This window comes from Pan troglodytes, chromosome 1, assembly GCF_028858775.2.
Source record: "Pan troglodytes isolate AG18354 chromosome 1, NHGRI_mPanTro3-v2.0_pri, whole genome shotgun sequence".
NCBI classification, from domain to species: domain Eukaryota; kingdom Metazoa; phylum Chordata; class Mammalia; order Primates; family Hominidae; genus Pan; species Pan troglodytes.
This window is the reverse complement of record NC_072398.2, coordinates 207,200,250-207,217,429: the sequence shown is the minus strand read 5'-3', so window position 1 is coordinate 207,217,429 and position 17,180 is coordinate 207,200,250. Positions and strand designations below refer to the sequence as shown.

General features: G+C 48.6%; 1 protein-coding gene across 11 annotated transcripts in view; it reads right to left on the bottom strand.

Moving 5' to 3' along the window:
- The window catches only part of HMGCL (3-hydroxy-3-methylglutaryl-CoA lyase), a 38,821-nt gene that overhangs the window by 2,343 nt on the left and 19,298 nt on the right, over window positions 1-17,180 (bottom strand). For 8 of the 11 annotated variants that reach the window (XM_016956284.4, XM_054663889.2, XM_054663887.2 and 5 more), the window contains 7 exons: window positions 16,314-16,397; window positions 13,284-13,391; window positions 12,482-12,577; window positions 9,985-10,133; window positions 6,532-6,595; window positions 3,909-4,097; window positions 179-304 (listed from right to left, as the gene is read on the bottom strand). In XM_016956284.4, the coding sequence (XP_016811773.1) occupies window positions 179-304; window positions 3,909-4,097; window positions 6,532-6,595; window positions 9,985-10,133; window positions 12,482-12,577; window positions 13,284-13,391; window positions 16,314-16,397 (816 nt within the window). The remainder of the gene's footprint in view (window positions 1-178; window positions 305-3,908; window positions 4,098-6,531; window positions 6,596-9,984; window positions 10,134-12,481; window positions 12,578-13,283; window positions 13,392-16,313; window positions 16,398-17,180) is intronic. The other 3 variants (XM_009450683.4, XM_063804295.1, XM_003307873.5) reach the window with 2 other exon arrangements.

The following is a 17,180-nucleotide window of genomic DNA, read 5'->3' as shown; positions in this document are numbered from 1 at the left end:
TGCCTCAGCCTCCCAAAGTGCTGAGATTACAGGCATGAGCCACTGCGCCTGGCTAACCCTTTCCCTCTTTACTCCTCAGCACCTTAACAACCCCAAATACCCCCATCCACTTTTGTTCTCAGCTTCAGGCCCCCTGGTCAGTTCGGGGCTGTCGCCACCAGGGGGTGGGTAGGCTTACCGTGTGAATGCCCAAGCCCTCTAGCATGTAGACCAGGTCTTCCGTGGCCAAGTTTCCTGATGCCCCCTGTGCGTAGGGACAGCCTCCAAGTCCTGCCACAGAAGAGTCCACGACACTCACTCCCATCTAGAAACATAAGGATGGTGAAACACGGTTGTTGCTGGGGACAAGAGGCCACAGAGATGAGCCTTGCAAACCTCCCAATCGTCTGTTGCCTGAAATTCTAGAGTCATTCTTTGCTTTGGCTTATTATTCTGTTGACACGACAATCCCACAGAAAGAGACAGTGCTTCTCCTTTTAGTTTCTGTTAAACTGTTTCCTCTGCCAGCAGTATCTTTCCTTTCATGGTGAACTCTCATTCTTTAGGTTCCAGTCTGAAAGCCACCTGCTCAGGGAGACCTTTTCTGATCACCAGCCTAACCCCCTCCCACTGCTGAGATTTCAGACCCCTGTTGTTTACTGTGACTCATTTATTACCCCCCCCACTTACCCCCCACCACCTCCAGGCTACTCTCAGTCAGGGCCTTGCCACACGAGGGCCACATCCCATCTTCCCAGGTCAGTCACCTCCCACTATCCCAAATGACTATTTCACTTTCTCCTCTCTTCTTAAACCTCTATCACCCCCTTCCCCATCCTCATTCTCATCTGCTGCTTTATGGAAATGGATGCAATCAAGAGATGTCTCCATTGATTCCCACCATCACATCTACCCACCTGCCTACATCTGGGCCTACAGACCCACTGTCCCTCATGCTGCCTGAGATGGACCCCGAGCTCCTAGCCAAGGCCAACCCCTCCACCTTGGCGTGAGGCCCATTCCCACCTGCTTCAGGATGTGCTCCATTAAGTCTCTCCCTCTCCGCTGCAACCTGTTACTCCCCTCCACTGGGTCATCCTCACACAGCCTGCGATCTCTCCCATCTTTTACAAACCTTTTTGGAACCCTCTAACCTCCAATTTCTTTCCCCCAATTCAAAGCAAAGTCCCTCAAAAGAGCTGTTCCCATTTAACATCTACCATTCTCATCTGAACCCATTCGAAACAGGTTTGCGTCCCCACAACTCCTCCACTGAAACAGCTCTAGTCAAGGCCACTGGTGGCCTCCATGTAGCTAAGTACAAAGGTCAAGTCTCTTCATCTTTGCACTTGACTAGCCGCATCATCTTGGACACCTTCTCCATGTGGCTTCCAGGGCTCCACATCCCTTGGTTTTCCTCCTAGTGCTCTAGCCTCTCCTGAGGCCTCGATCCAGTCTTTGCTGGCTCTTCCTCACCTCCCTGATCTCGGTTGGAGCCCTTACTGCTCATTCCTCAGACAGCTTCTCTATCTCCACTCACTCCCAGTTAACTGCACCCAGGTTAACACACCTGCCTATAGATGTCTCGAGCTTCACAGATCAGAACACGAACTGCTGAGATCCGGTCACGCACCTCTGCCCTCCCGGCCTCCTTGCCATGTCTCTTACCTGGATTGCTGTAGGCTCCAAACTGGTTCTTCTGTCTCTCTACAGTGTATTCTCTACACAGCACCCAGAGGAGCCTCTTTTTTTTTTTGATAAGAAGTCTCACTCTGTTGCCTAGGCTGGAGTGCACTGGCGCCATCTCAGCTCACGGCAAATCACTGCAACCTCCACCTCCCGGGCTCAAGTGATTCTCATGCCTCAGCCTCGCAAATAGCTGGGATTACAGGCTCACGCCACCACGCCCAGCTAATTTTTATATTTTTAGTTGAGACAGGGTTTCACCATGTTGGCCAGGCTGCTCTCAAAACTCCTGACCTCAAGTGATCCACCTGCCTCAGCCTCCCAAAGTGCTGGGATTACAGGTGTGAGCCACTGTGCCTGGCCGAGGAGCCTCTCAAACGGAACATTTCAGATCATCTCCCTCCCCGCCCCTGCTCAAGACTCTGTTAGCTTCCCAGCTCAGTCTGAAAGAGTCAAAGTCCTACAAGGCACCCGATCTGGCCTTCCTCTAACCCTGACATCTCTGCCCCGCTCTCCTCAGTCACACTGCTCCCGCCACATGCCTCCTCCTGATCCCTGAACACAGCAAGCACACTCCTCCCTCAGGGCTCTGCGCCTGCTTTCCTGGGTGGGGCTCCCTTCCCTCCCCCTCCCTGCTAGGGATCCGCAGGGCTCACTCCCTCGCTTCCCTCAGGTCTCTCTCAAATGCTACCTTCTGAGTGAGGCCACTCTACAGAAAGGCCTGGCACTGCCTTAACCTGCTTCATTTTTTCTCCACAGTGTTTATGAACACCTGGCCTGCTGTATGTTTATTTATTATCTGTCTCATCATACTAGAGTGTCAGCCTCATGAGGGCAGAGACTCTGTTTTGGTCACAGCTGAATTCTTAATGCTGAGAACAGTGTCTAGCACACTAGGCACTGTTAGGTTAGGTTTTAATAGGTGAATAAATCGTCTTACAATGTGTTATTTACACGCCTGTAATCTTCCATCCGTCTTCCCCACCCACCATAACATGAGCTCCCAGAGGGCAGGGATTGGGTCTTGTTACTATTGTCTAAGTCAGCACTTAACCTGGCACATCGATCCATATTTCCGAAATAACTGATGGAAGAGGGAGGTCAGAGGAAGCTACTGCCAGACGTCACACAGCTCAACCTGTTCCCTGATAAATTTTCAAAAAGGGGATTCTGAGATATCACTGCCATGAAACAGAGAAGCACAGAGGAGCAGGAGTGTCCTGAGCGTGATCAGGATGAAGTTTTGCCTCAGACTCACCTCAGCTGTGCAGAATTCCCCTTTACCTGCCTGGCAAGGCATAGGAGAGGAAGTCACTCTTCCTGTCTGCCTGGCTGGGAAACGCATGAGCTGAAGGAAAGCCCAGGAACCAGGGCAGGGTATCACAGTAAGCTGAGAAATGAGGAGACCACAGAACTATGAACCTTAACCTTGACAGCCACAACTCTGAGGAAACCGACCCAGAACGTAACAGACTCACCTGGCTTAGACACGAACCTCTAGGGGATAATTGAGAGGAAAAAAAAAAGTGGCTGGAACTGCCATCACTATCCTAGAGATGGAAGGTTAGGCCAATGCTACAGCAAGGTAGCTGTGGTCAGACACTAAGAATGCTCCTTCTATCCGGCTGCCAGCCAATGGATCTCCATTCTGGACCAGCCCACGAGAAGCAAACCTCAACAAAGAAAACTAATCTGAGGTCTTAGCTCAATCTGTGGGGAACGGCATTAAAGCCTCTCCCTCTGAGTGACCTCTGCTAGCTTCTCTACCTCCTGCTTCCTCACCTGCTTCTGCTACACACCCGCACACTGAAAACCCTGTATATTGTATGAGTCCTCCCTGAACCCCACATCAGTCCTGAGGTGCAATTCTGCCTAGTCATCTTTCCTCTTCCCTCAACAGCAGCTTACTTTATGTTCTTCAAGCTTCACTGAGGCCTCTTTTGCAAATCCTCCCAGATCTCCTCAGCTGGGATGGGGCCCCTCTAGGCTTCCTGAGCCCCATGCTTCCTCCCTTCATGGCATCTATCATAATGCAGTGGGATTGCCATGTAACTCCCTTGACTGTCTCCCCAACACAGAGGTGTACACTTCACATCTGGGCAGGGTCACCATGACTGTGTCCACCATTGCCAGCTCGGAACCTGGCATACTGGCATCAGTAAATGTTTGCTGAAAGAATAAATGATAACAAGCTGTCCTGCCCACCGTGACCTTTGGGAGAATGGGCATATACTTTTGATTACCTGCAGGGCCATCAAGGTGTTGGCCAGGGCTTGGCCATAGGTGTCATGGCAGTGGACAGCCAGGGCAGCCAGAGGCACTTCCTGCATGACAGCAGACAGCATGTCTTTCATGATCCCTGGGGTGCCCACACCAATGGTGTCCCCCAGGGAGATCTCGTAGCAGCCCATTGAGTAGAACTTCTTGGTGACCTAAGGAAGCAAGCAGGCACTTGGAGGATACAGAATCCACCAGCCAGGGGATCCATGCACTCAGAAGCAGGGGGCCTTTGCCTGGGCAGAACACTTCTGGGTATGACGCACTCAGTTCCTACTGGATTACATGCTCCTCACCACTCCAACTGGGAATGATGATCCTCAATCTATGATCAGGAGGCTGAGGCGTAAGGGGCAGAGCCAGCCGCTGGAGCCAGCCCACAGTCCTGAAGCTCCAACCCCCGTGCTTTCCTCCCTACCTGTGCCCCTCAGACTTCAGTCTCACTTACCACTGTCACATCATACTGTCAGACCCAGGTGCTGGAATCAGTGAAGTTGATTCCTTCCATGTCGTTTTATCCTCAGCAATAAAATCCATGAAATCATGGGTCTGAGATGCTAGTTATATTTTTTTTCTTTTTTTTTTTTTTTTGAGACCGGGTCTCACTCTGTCATTCAGGCTGGAGTGCAGTGGTGTGATCTCGGCTCACTGCAACCTTGGCCTCTCAGACTCAAGCAATCCTCCCACCTCAGCCTCCCAAGTAGCTTGGACCATATGTATAAAAATATATATATTTTACATATATATATTTTTTGAGACAGAGTCTCACTCTGTCGCCCAGGCTGGAGTGCAGTGGCACAATCTCGGCTCACTGCAAGCTCTGCCTCCTGGGTTCAAGTGATTCTCCTGGCTCAGACTCCAAAGTAGCTGGGATCATAGGCACCTACCACCACGCCCCACTATTTTTTGTATTTTTAGTAGAGATGGAGTTTCACCATGTTGGCCAGGCTGGTCTTGAACTCCTGACCTCAGGTGATCCACCTGCTTCGGCCTCCCAAAGTGCTGGGATTACAGTCGTGAGCCACCGTACCCGGCCAATCAATAGTCTCTCTCTCTCTCTCTCTCTCTCTCTCTCTCTATATATATATATATATATATATTTTTTTTTTTTTTTTGAGATGGAGTCTCCCTCTGTTGCCCAGGCTGGAGTGCGGTGGCACAATCTCAGGTCACTGCAAGCTCCGCCTCCCGGGTTCACGCCATTCTCCTGCCTCAGCCTCCCGAGTAGCTGGGACTACAGGCGCCCACCACCACGCCCGGCTAATTTTTTGTATTTTTAGTAGAGACGGGGTTTCACCATGTTAGCCAGGATGGTCTTGATCTCCTGACCTTGTGATCCACCCATCTCAGCCTCCCAAAGTGCTGGGATTACAGGCGTGAGCCACCGTGCCCGGCCAATAGTTATATTTTTTAATAGAGGTACATCACTATTTAAATTTTTGGAAGCCCATTTGCACATCTCTAAAACCACTGCAAAATGGGTCCATATTGGAATAGGTCCAATATGGGTCCAATTGGAATAAGCCATACTGGAATAGGGTGGGCCCCTAATCCCATACGACTGGTGAACTTAAAAAAAGATGGCCTCACCCAAGGAGCTGCTGCCCACACGGGGCTGCTGGACAAGGTGCAGAGGGATGTGGCAGGGAAAGGGGACCAGAAGACACCAGTGATCTGCTAAATAAATGAAATGGTGACGTCGCTTCCCCAGTGGCCTTGCACAGAGTGTGGGGCGGCAGTGGCTGGCCTTTAGGGGGCAGCAAGGTGCAGGGGAAGGAGCAGGCCTTTGAAGTCACGAGATGCTGGGTTAAAGTCCTAGTTCTGCTGTTCACTAGCTGTGGGCCTTGGCAAGCAACTTCACTTTTCTGAGCTTCAATTTCTGCTTCTGAAAAATGGTGATGACCCTTTGGTCATATGGCAAGGATTGTGGCAACTGAGGCTAAGACCTGGAGCAGGGCAGCTGCTCTCAAGAAACAGTTGCTACTGTTACCTATCTGGATGCCACAAAGTATCCTGGGAAGAAGTGGGCTTTGGAGAGAGAAAAAATGGGGTTTGATACCTGATTTCACCATTTGTAACCTGTGTGGCAAGTTATTTAGTGTCAGTTTTCTCAACTGTAAAAGGGAATAATAATACCAAATTTGCACAGTGGTTTTGAGGACTAAATGACATAAGTTCTTGGGCCGGTCAGACTCAATTCCCATGCCATGTTCTTCTCAGTGTTGACCTGGTGACTGTTCAGAGGACATCAGGGTTGTGGCCTTTCAATCACTACAAGGAACTATGGGAACTCCTGGGTAAGGAGCCCCTCCTCAGAGAATCACCTCAACGACCAGACTGGAAACTGAATTGGAGGTTTTCAGGCTGGATAGAGGCCAGGGGCTTCAAGGACTACATGTTCAGCTAGGAGGGGGGCCTCTAGGGAGCAAGTGCAGGGCTGTGCTCACAGCAGGGAGCTTAATGAAGGAGCTGGGTGAATGAATGAAGTCAGGAACCTGCCAGAAAGGGTGGGGAGAGGAACCTATGTGCTCAGGGGCAGACAAGGTGGCCAACCCTCACCAAACCCCCCGCCCTGACACATGCACACACCTCAGCTACTTTAGCTGGGGAGATCTTCCCTTCATAAGGGCAGCCAAGAGCACAGGAGACGTACCTGTGGGAAGACAGGGGAGGAATGAGGTCAGTGTCCTGAGCTTTTTGGCTAGCAGAACTGAGGCAGGGCTGTTTAACACACATTTCTGATCAGTGTGCAATCAACACCTGCAGCTGGGCGGAGTAAGGGCAGGGATGGTACAATTCAGTGCCAGGAGGAGGCAGTAGAGAGCAATTGCAGGGAACTGGGGGACAATGGACCTACAATGGAGGAAGCAGAAGTTGCACAGGCCTCAGGAGAGGCAGCCAAGGATTTACAATAAGCGGAGGAGGAGCTAGAGAGGGCAAGGAGAGTAAGCAGCTGGGTTGTAAGGTGGGGAGATGGAGCAAAACTACGTGCCGGGGAGCTGGGGCCAGTACTCCAAAAGGAGACCAAAGACTGGGTAAAACCAAACTCAGAACAAGAGCTGAGTTGGATATGAGTCAGTAACAGGCTGGGCTGGCCTGAGGACCAAGGGATGAGCTGCCCCAGTGAGATGCTAGAGGATTCATTCATTCATTTATTCACCTGATGTTTACTGAGTTGCCTGCTATGTGCCAGGCACTGGCACAGAGCAGTGGGCAAGACTGATAAGGTTCCTGCCCTCTCAGAGCTTATCTCAAGTTAGGGAGATGGCCAATAAAAAAGCAACCAAGTAAGTAATGGAGAAAATCTCAGAAGTGATGTGCTACAGAGGAAAGATAGGAAATGATAGGAACAAGTGGAGGAGGCCAACTAGTGAGGGTCCAGGAAAGATCCCTCTGAGGACAGGATGCTGGAGCCGAGAGGAGCCGGGGGTGGTCTGTGAGAAGAGCATTCCAGGCAGAGGGAAGACCTGGGCAAAGCCCTGAGACAGAAGAGCCAGGCATGCTCCAGACAGAACAAAGGATAGCTGAGGCAGACAGAGCAAGGGGAAAGGAAGTATGAGATGAGGAGGTCAGCAAGGTGGGCACAGGTCTGATCATGGGTCTTAGGGCTATGGTAAGGAGGGTGGATTTGGGATGTAGGTGACTTCTATTCCCACCTGCCCTTTTGGGAGCTGTCTTTAAAACCCTTTAGAGTCAAGCAAATTCTGCATATTAAGAGGCATAATAAATGTTCAACAGATAAATAATTTCAGACTCAAAGATCTCAGTGTACTTTTCCATTTTGATGCTCCCACTTATTCTCCAACCACTGCTGAGCAAGAAAAAGGTAAGAGAGATGCTTAGAAAGACACAGATCTGGGAGTCGGGCCGATGTTACTGGAGCACCTGCTTCCCCATTCATCCACCTGCCCGTCAGTGACTGAGTGCCCACTGTGGCTAGGCCCCAAGCTGGGAGAGTGGAGCACCCCAGGGACTGGGAGAGATGTGGGCTTTGCCCTCATGGAGTGCATGGTCTAGTGGGGTGGGGCAGGGAGGGAATTTAACAAGCAGCTAAGTGCTACATTTAGAGGATGTCCCGACACCATGGGGTCCCAGAGAAGGGCACTAACTCCAGCTGAAGGACTGGAGCAGCTTCTCAGAGGAACTGACTCCCACAAGAAGACCTGAAGGATGAGCAGGAGTTATCCCTGAGAAGCATGATGTGGAGGAAGTGTTCTTTATTTTTTGGAGACAGAGTCTTACTCTTTCACCCATGCTGGTGTGCAGTGGCATGATTTTGGCTCACTTCAGCTTGGACCTCCCAGGCTCAGGTGATCTTCCCACCTTAGCCTCCTGAGTAGCTGGGACTACAGGCACATGCAACCACACCTGGCTTTTTTTTGTAGAGCTGGGGTTTCACCATGTTGCCCAGGCCCAAGCCAGTCACAAACTCCTGGGCTGAAGCAACCTGCCCACCTTGGCCTCCCAAGGAAGGTTGTTCTGAGTCTACAGAAAGCACGTGCAAAGGCCCAGAGGCAAGAGTGGAGGCATGTGACAAACAGAAAGAAGTTCCAGTTGGGCTGGAGTGTACCATGAAGAGGAAGCAGGGGCCAGAAGGGAACTTGAACAGTACGGCTACAGAAAAGAGCCGGGACCAAATCATGCAGGGTTTGTAAACCTCATTAAAAAGTCTGCACTTGATTAGTCACTGAAAGCTTTTTAACCAGGACGGATGTGATCAGATGTGCACTTTTGTGGGGTTTTTTTGGTTTTTGTTTTTGAGACAGAGTCTCACTCTGTCACCTAGGCTGGAGTGCAGTGGCGTGATCTTGGCTCACTGCAACCTCTGCCTCCTGGGTTCAAGTAATTCTCCTGCCTCAGCCTCCTGAGTAGCTGGGATTACAGGTGCATGCCACCACGCCCGGCTAATTTTTGTATTTTTAGTAGAGATGGGGTTTCCCCATGTTGGCCAGGCTGGTATCGAACTCCTTACCTCAGGTGATCTGCCCGCCTCGGCCTCCCAAAGTGCTGGGATTACAGGCATGAGCCACCATGTTCAGCCCAGATGTGCACTTTTCAACGATCATTCTGGCTGCAATGTTTTTTTCTTTTTTTTTTTTTTTTTTGAGATGGAGTTTTGCTCTGTCACCCAGGCCGGAGTACAGTGGTGTGATCTCGGCTCACCACAACCTCCGCCTCCCAGATTCAAGTGATTCTCCTGCCTCAGCCTCCCAAGTAGCTGGAATTACAGCTAATTTTTGTATTTTTAGTAAAGACGGGGTTTCTATCCACTACCACGCCCAGCTAATTTTTGTATTTTTAGTAGAGATGGGGTTTCACCATGTCGGCCAGGCTGGTCTTGAACTCTTGACCTCAGGTGATCCACCTGCCTTGTCCTCCCAAAGTGCTGGGATTACAGGTGTGAGCCACCATGCCCGGCCTCTGGCTGCAATTTGCACAGCAGTGTGACCTTACAGTAGACTATTCGCCCTTCCTGGGCCTCGGTTTTGTAATTTATAAAGTGGGGATAACCTACTTCCTGCTGGGCTATCGTGAGGTTTCAATTATTATAGATAATACACACACAATGCCTGGAACCACTGATATTAGAGATGTGATGTTGGAAACATAGAAGCCTAGGTAATTCTCCAGGGATGTGTGAAGAACTAGTGATAAAGCCAGGACTCAGCTGACCTCCACAAACCCGTTAGTGTCCTGTCCTGCTAGATTCCTTTAGCATGATAGCAGTGGTGCTATCATGGCTCACTGCAGCCTCGAACTCCTGGTCTCAAGCCATCCTCTGCCTCAGTCTCCCAAGTTGCTAGGACTACGGGCGCATGCTATCATGGCTAGCTGGTAAACTGACCCAAAATTCAGGTTTGAGAGAAAGTACTTCCTAGGATTTCTTCTGACCACACTTATTTGGGAAAAGATGTATAGGTGTGGAGCTCAGGCTGCCCCCACCCAGGATAAGAAGTTTGTGGCAGGAGGACCACTTGAGTCAGAGTCTAGCCCCATTCCAGAACGGTACAGAGGAAAGGATACCAATGGGCTCTGACTCACCCCCGCACAGAAATATTGGCTGACTGTGCTGCCTTCAGGATTGCGTCAAACCTCTGAAAACTCTCCTCTATGGAACAATTGATGTTCTTCTTGGTGAAGAGCTCTGAGGCAGCTCCAAAGATGACTACTTCCTTGGCTCCAGCAGCAACCTGCCAACATCCAGGTGAACTCCTTTCAGCACTTTTCTCTTTTTTTGTTTGAGATGGAGTCTTGCTTTGTCGCCCAGGCTGGAGTGCAGTGGCATGATCTCGGCTCACTGCAACCTCCACCTCCTGGGTTCAAGCGATTCTCCTGCCTCAGCCTCCTGAGTAGCTGGGATTACAGGAGCCCACCACCACGCCCGGCTAATTTTTGTATTTTTAGTAGAGACAGCGTTTCACCATGTTGGTCAGGCTGGTTTCGAACTCCTGACCTTGTGATCCGCCCACCTCAGCCTCCCAAAGTGCTGAGATTACAGGTGTCAGCCATCATGCCCGGCCAGCACTTTTCTCTTTAAAGAACACTGACACAGAGTAGCAAAAAATTTCTCTTAAGGTAAATTTTATGTTATGTGAATGTTATGGGTTGAATTGTGTCCTCCTAAAAATATATGTTGAAGGATTAAAACCCAGCACCTCAGAATGTGACCTTATTTGGAAACAGCGTCATTGCAGATATCATTAGTTAAGATGAAGCCATACTGGAATAGGGTGGGCCCCTAATCCCATATGACTGGTGACCTTAAAAAAAGATGGCCAGCCGGGCGCGGTGGCTCACGCTTGTAATCTCAGCACTTTGGGAGGCCGAGGCGGGCAGATCATGAGGTCAGGAGATCGAGACCATCCTGGCTAACACAGTGAAACCCCATCTCTACTAAAAATACAAAAAATTAGCCGGTCGTGGTGGCACACGCCTGTAGTCCCAGCTACTCGGGAGGCTGAGGTGGGAGAATCACTTGAACCTGGGAGGTGGAGCTTGCAGTGAGCCGAGATCATGCCACTGTACTCCAGCCTGGGCAACAGAGCAAGACTCTGTCTAAAAAAAACAAAAACAAAAGATGGCCAAGTGAAGACACAGAGACACAGAAAAGGTGGCCCTGGGAAAACGGAGGCAGAGACTGGAGAGATGCATCTACAAGCCAGGCAATGCCAAGGACTGCTGGCCACCACCAGACCCCAGCAGAGAGGCATAGGACAGATTCTCCCAGAGGCCTCAGAAGGAACCAATCCTGCTGACACCTTGATTTGGGACTTCTGGCCTCCAGACTGTGAGAGAATAAATTTCTGTTGTTTTTAAGCCACCCAATTTGTAGTGCTTTCTTTTTTTTTTCTTTTTTCTTTTTTCTTTTTTTTTTTTGAGACAAAGTCTTGCTCTGTCACCCAGGCTGGAATGCAGTGGCATGATCTTGGCTCACTGCAACCTCCGCCTTCTGGGTTCAAGTGATTCTCCTGCCTCAGCCTCCCAAGTAGCTAGGATTACAGGCACCTGCCACCAAGCCCGGCTAATTTTTTGTATTTTTAGTAGAGACGGGATTTCATCGTGTTAGCCAGGATGGTCTCGATCTCCTGACCTCATGATCCGCCTGCCCTGGTCTCCCAAAGTGCTGGGATTACAGGCGTGAGCCACCGCGCCCGGCCTGTAGTGCTTTCTTACAGTAGCACTAGGAAACAAACACAGTAATTTCTCTTAATTAAAAAAAAAAAACTTTGATTTTCCCCAAGGAAACCACCACCACTGCCATCACCACCCTGGAAGTCACTCTTGAGAAAAAGCTTTTTTTTTTTTCTTGCTCTGTCACCCAGGCTGGAAGAGTGCAGTGGTATTATCATGGCTCACTGCAGCCTCGAACTCCTAGTCTCAAGCCATCCTGTGCCTCAGTCTCCCGAGTAGCTAGGACTACAGGTGCATGCCATCACAGCCAGCTAATTGATTTTTTTTTTTTTTTTTTTGTAGAGACAAGGTCTCCTTATGTTGCTCAGGCTGGTCTCAAGCTTCTGGCCTCAAGCTGTTCTCCTGCCTCAGCCTCCCAAAGTGCTGGGATTATAGGTGTGAGCCACTGTGCCCAGCCAAAAAAAGGTTTTTGCCTAAATACAGAACCAACGTCTCCAAAGATGTTCTTGTTTAAAATTGTAAGAAAGTTGGCAGATGCCAGCAACTACTGTTGAAACTCTTGTGGAGAGTTTGGTTACATTTCTCTAAAGAAGTAGATAATCAAAAGAGCTAACATTTATTAAGCAGTTACCTTTTATCTGGCTCTTGCTAAGCAATGTACATGCATCCTATCTTCTGAAATGCTCACAAGTTCAGGTACTATCATTTAGCCCTATTTTATAGGCGTGTCAACTTGTCAAGGACACAGAGCAGTGAGTGGCAGGGCCAGGTTTGCCCCAGGGTCTAGCTGACAGACAAGCTATTCAGATGGACATCCCAGGACAGGGGACTGAGGCCCCAAGACAAGGCAGGGACCAATGCCATCAATCTCATTTCAGGAGCCCCCATCAACAAGCTATCCTCTTACCGCTGCCTCGAAGCCTTTCAAATTTGGGGTCAGGACTGGGTAGTTGATGCCAGGAAACTTCTGAATGCCCTTCAAGACTTCAGTGTGGTCACCCATCTAGGAACCAAGGGAGACATTGCCAAGTCATCACCAAGAGCAGACAGAGAGTTCAGTTAGAGAAAACCTTTTCATCACAAAACCTCTGTTCTCCAGAACTCTTAGCGAGTAATTCCTTCTGCAGAGCTGAGTCTCTCCAATACTTTTACTGTTTGTTTGACAGCTGATGGCTCAGAAGGGCCCTTGGTTTGGCTGAGATCCCAATTTCTCCATATGGCCCATACTGCCAGCTTTACATATGCAGAAACAGCAGGAATACTACTACCAGCCATTTATTGAGAATGTACTCTGGGCCAGGCACTGAGCTCAGCTCTGTGTTAAGCACTCCTTTGTAACAGGATGTTTCTTCTTCACTTAACTATCTTTGTGAAGCAGGAGTTGTCAGTCTTCCTCTTTTACAAACAAAGAAACCACAGACAGGCATAGAGGGTTTTAGACTTTAGGGCTAGAAGAGGTCATCTCTAACACTGAGGAGGGGAAAGGCCTTAGCAATGTCACTGAGCAAGTCAGAGCAGAGCCAAGACTGAACCCAAGGCCCTGAATCCTGGGTCGTGTTCTTTTGCTGCAACACAGTGCTATGAATCACCTGAGACCTCTCAAAGCCAGGGGCTTGGAAACCTATGTTCTCAACTTCTACTTGCTTCAAAGGCAAATGCAAAACTTTTCATCCCTGGAGAAAGGCCTCTCATTGAGGGCTAGGGCTCACCTGGGGAACCCACTTAGGAGACACAAAGCTGGTGGTTTCTATAACAGAGAGTCCTGCTTCAGAAAGCATGTCTACCAGCTTGATTTTCACTGGAGTAGATACGATATTCTATAGTGGAGAGAGAAACACCAAGGCAGCAAAGTTAGTAACAAAACAGCCTCAAAATGCAGTACCTGTTAGTTCAAGTACTATAGATAATTTTTTGCAGTGGATGCAGCTTCTCACCTGAAAAGGAGTTATTTACAAGGAAACATTATTCTGCCATGCAGGCTTTCCCGTAAGTAAATGTGTGTTAATTTATAATCCCATCATAAACAAACTGAGAGCAATGTGTGATGGCCTGAAAGGGCAGAGATGACTAACCCTCTGGGGAGTATGGGATGGGGCCCCCAAAGTATCACACCCTCCTCGCTTCTGTCTCCCAATTGGCATAGGACTTCAGCCTCATGTGTTCAGCATATAGCTTCTTTATCTTCCTCCCCACCATGTCCAGTAGCTCAACAGATTCCATGGATTCCTCTTTCCAAATCTACCATTATTATCCTGTATATAACATGGCATAGTCTCAAGCCACTAATTCATCTTACACAGGAATCCTCCTAAAATGCAGCTTCCAATCTTCCATTCTCTTGCATCAAAAGCTTTCTATGGCTCCCTAATATTTACAGGATTACGCAAAAAATTCTAAGAACTCCAGGTCCAGGCGAACACATTGGCTCACGCCTGTAATCCCAGCACTTTGGGAGGCTGAGGCAGGCAGATCGTTTAAGCTTAGGAGTTTGAGACCAGCCTGGGCAACATGGCGAAACCCCCTCTCTACAAAAAATACAAAAATTAGCCAGGCGTGGTGGCACGTGTCTGTGATCCAGCTACTCAGGAGGCTGAGGTGGATCACTGGAGCCCGGGAAGTCGAGGCTGCAGTGAGCAATGATTGTGCCACTGCACTGAGTGACACAGAGCAAGACCCTGTCTCAAACAAAAAGAACACACAAAAATACTCCAGGTCCTTCTCGCTAGGTCCTCCCCTCGCCTGCCTTCTCCAGTTTCTCTCCCACTGCTCTAACTTAATCTTTCCACAAAAATTTTTTTTTTGAGACGGAGTCTCACTGTATTGCCCAGAGTGGAGTGCAGTGGCACAATCTCAGCTCACTGCAACCTCCGCCTCCTGGGTTCAAGCGATTCTCCTGCCTCAGCCTCCAGAGTAGATGGGATTACACGAGCATGTCACCACCCCGGCTCATTTATTTTAGTAGAGATGGGGTTTCACCATGTTGGCCAGGCTGGTCTCAAACTCCTGACCTCAGGTGATCTGCCTGCCTCAGCCTCCCAAAGTGCCAGTATTACAGGCATGAGCCATCATGCCCAGCCTGTCAAATAATTTTTGAAAGCCCTCCATGTTGCAGGCATTGTGCTAGGTGCCGGGGATATAGCAGTAAGCAGAAGCAGAACAGACAAGATTCTGCCCTTCGGGAACTTACACACTATTGTTTCCAACAAGCACTCACTATTAAAGCTAGGATGGACATGCTAAAAAAAAAAAAAAAAAAAAAAAAAAAAGAGAAAAAGAAAAAAGCTTTTCTTATTGAAAAAATAATCAATATATGATTCTTTCAGAAAAACATGCCAAAAACAAAAGAAAACTACCCTTAGAACCTCCCAGTGATAACACTACTAACACCCTGGTGTGTAACTTTCTAGATCTGTGCAGCCCAATATGTCACTAGTCACATGTGGTTATTTAAATTTAATAAAAATTGTATAAAAATAAAAATACAATTCCTTGGCCACACTAGTCACATCTCAAGTTCTCAAGGGCCACATGGGTGTAGTGGCCACCACATGGAAAAGCTCAGGTCCAGAATATTTCCATCTTCACAGAAAGTGCTGGTCTAGGTCCTAGTCTAGATAAATGCTCCCATACACATAGAAACTTTTTTCTTACATAAAAGTGTAAGATTAAAAAATACATGGCCAGGCGCATTGGCTCATGCCTGTAATCCCAGCACTTTGGGAGGCTGAGACAGGTCGGGAGTTCAAGACCAGCCCGGCCAACCTGGTGAAACCCCATCTCTACTAAAAATACAAAAATTAGCTGGGCATGGTGGCAGGGGCCTGTAATCCTAGCTATTCGGGAGGCTGAGGCAGGAGAATCACTTGAACCCGGGAGGAGGAGGTTGAGGTGAGCCGAGATTGTGCCATTGCACTCCAGCCTGGGCGACAGAGTGAGATGCCATCTCCCAAAAACACACACACACACACACACACACACACACACGCGTGCGTACGCGCACATGCACTATTTGTTTTTGTTTGGAGACAGAATCGTGCTCTGCCTCAGCCTCCTGAAGTGCTGGGATTACAGGCATGAGCCACCACCATGCCCAGTCACATGTACTATTTTATAACCTGCTTGAGTCACTTTATATATACCTATGTTATTAATGGCTTCATAATATTTCATTTTATAAAAAGTCCATAGTGTATCTGACCCAACTTTCCTCATACTAAATATTTAAGTTGTTTCCAGCTGTTCTGTGCTTACCAAACAGGTTTGTAAGGAACACCCCCAAGGCTAAATCTCTACATTTGGCCTTCGTGACTTGCTTTGGATAAATCCCCTTACATGGAATTGCTGGGTCTACCCCACTCCACTGGGCTGTGGACTTGGGGACACCAAACCTGTTGCACCACCATTCAGTTTATATATATACATATATTTTTTAATAAGATAGAGTCTTGCTATATTGCCCAGACTGGTCTCAAACTCCTGGGCTCAAGCCATCCTCCCACCTCAGCCTCCCAAGTAATTAGGGATGACAGGCATTAGCCACCCATCCAGCTTGCCCCACCATTTTAGATCATTTAACTGTCACAGGTGTCTGTCCCTGTTTGGCCTCCTCTACTCTCCCCTAACTTGTGCAGAGGAATCACATCTTGCATAGCTCTGTCACCTGCCATTGCACCTATCACACGTAATACTCAAAGCAGATGCTTGAAAAAACTGTTTTTTGGGCTCATTTCCAACTTTACCTTTTCATTTTGTAGTCCATCTCGGGGACCAACTTCCACAATTTTCACCCGCTTTGGTAAAGTGCCCATAGATGAGGTGCTGACCTTTGGTTTAAAAGAGGAAACGAAAAGTATGAGGAAGAGATTGCCACAATTCCCAGGGAGACCAATATGAAAGAATGGATCTATCTTCACTAATAATGAGACAAGAAGAAATATTTCTCACCATTTAATTCACATTTGGTCTATTTTAGAATTAAGAACAAAAAGAATATTTCACTTAGTAACAGGAACAAGCAAGAGATTCATCCTTCCAGTACAGGTTCTCCCCTGAAGTCCAGACTCCTTTTCCACTGCCTACCTGACAGCTCTATTCGCATCTCTTCATATAGCAGTCCCGAAACAGAACTCTAATTTCTCCTAAAGCCCATCTGACTCCATCCTTTCCATCTCTGTCAAAGGCATCGCATGTACCCTACTGCATAAGCCAGAACTTCATTGATCCATTTCACCTATTCACCATGGCCTATAGGACTCTGTAGGCTGCTGTATGTATGTTAGAAGTAGTTTAAAAAGGCCAGGTATTGCGGGGGGCAGTGGCTCATGCCTGTAATCCCAGTACTTTGGGAGGCTGAGAAGGGCGATCACTTGAGGTCGGGAGTTTGAGACCAGCCTGACCAACATGGTGAAACCTCATCTCTACTAAAAATACACAAAAAATAGCCGGGTGTGGTGGTGCACGCCCGTAATTCCAGCTACTCAAGAGGCTGAGGCAGGAGAATTGCTTGAACCAGGGAGGTGGAAGTTGCAATGAGCCAAGATCGTGCCACTGTACTCCACCTTGGGCGACAGAGGAAGACTCCATTTTCAAAAAAAATTTTAAAAGGC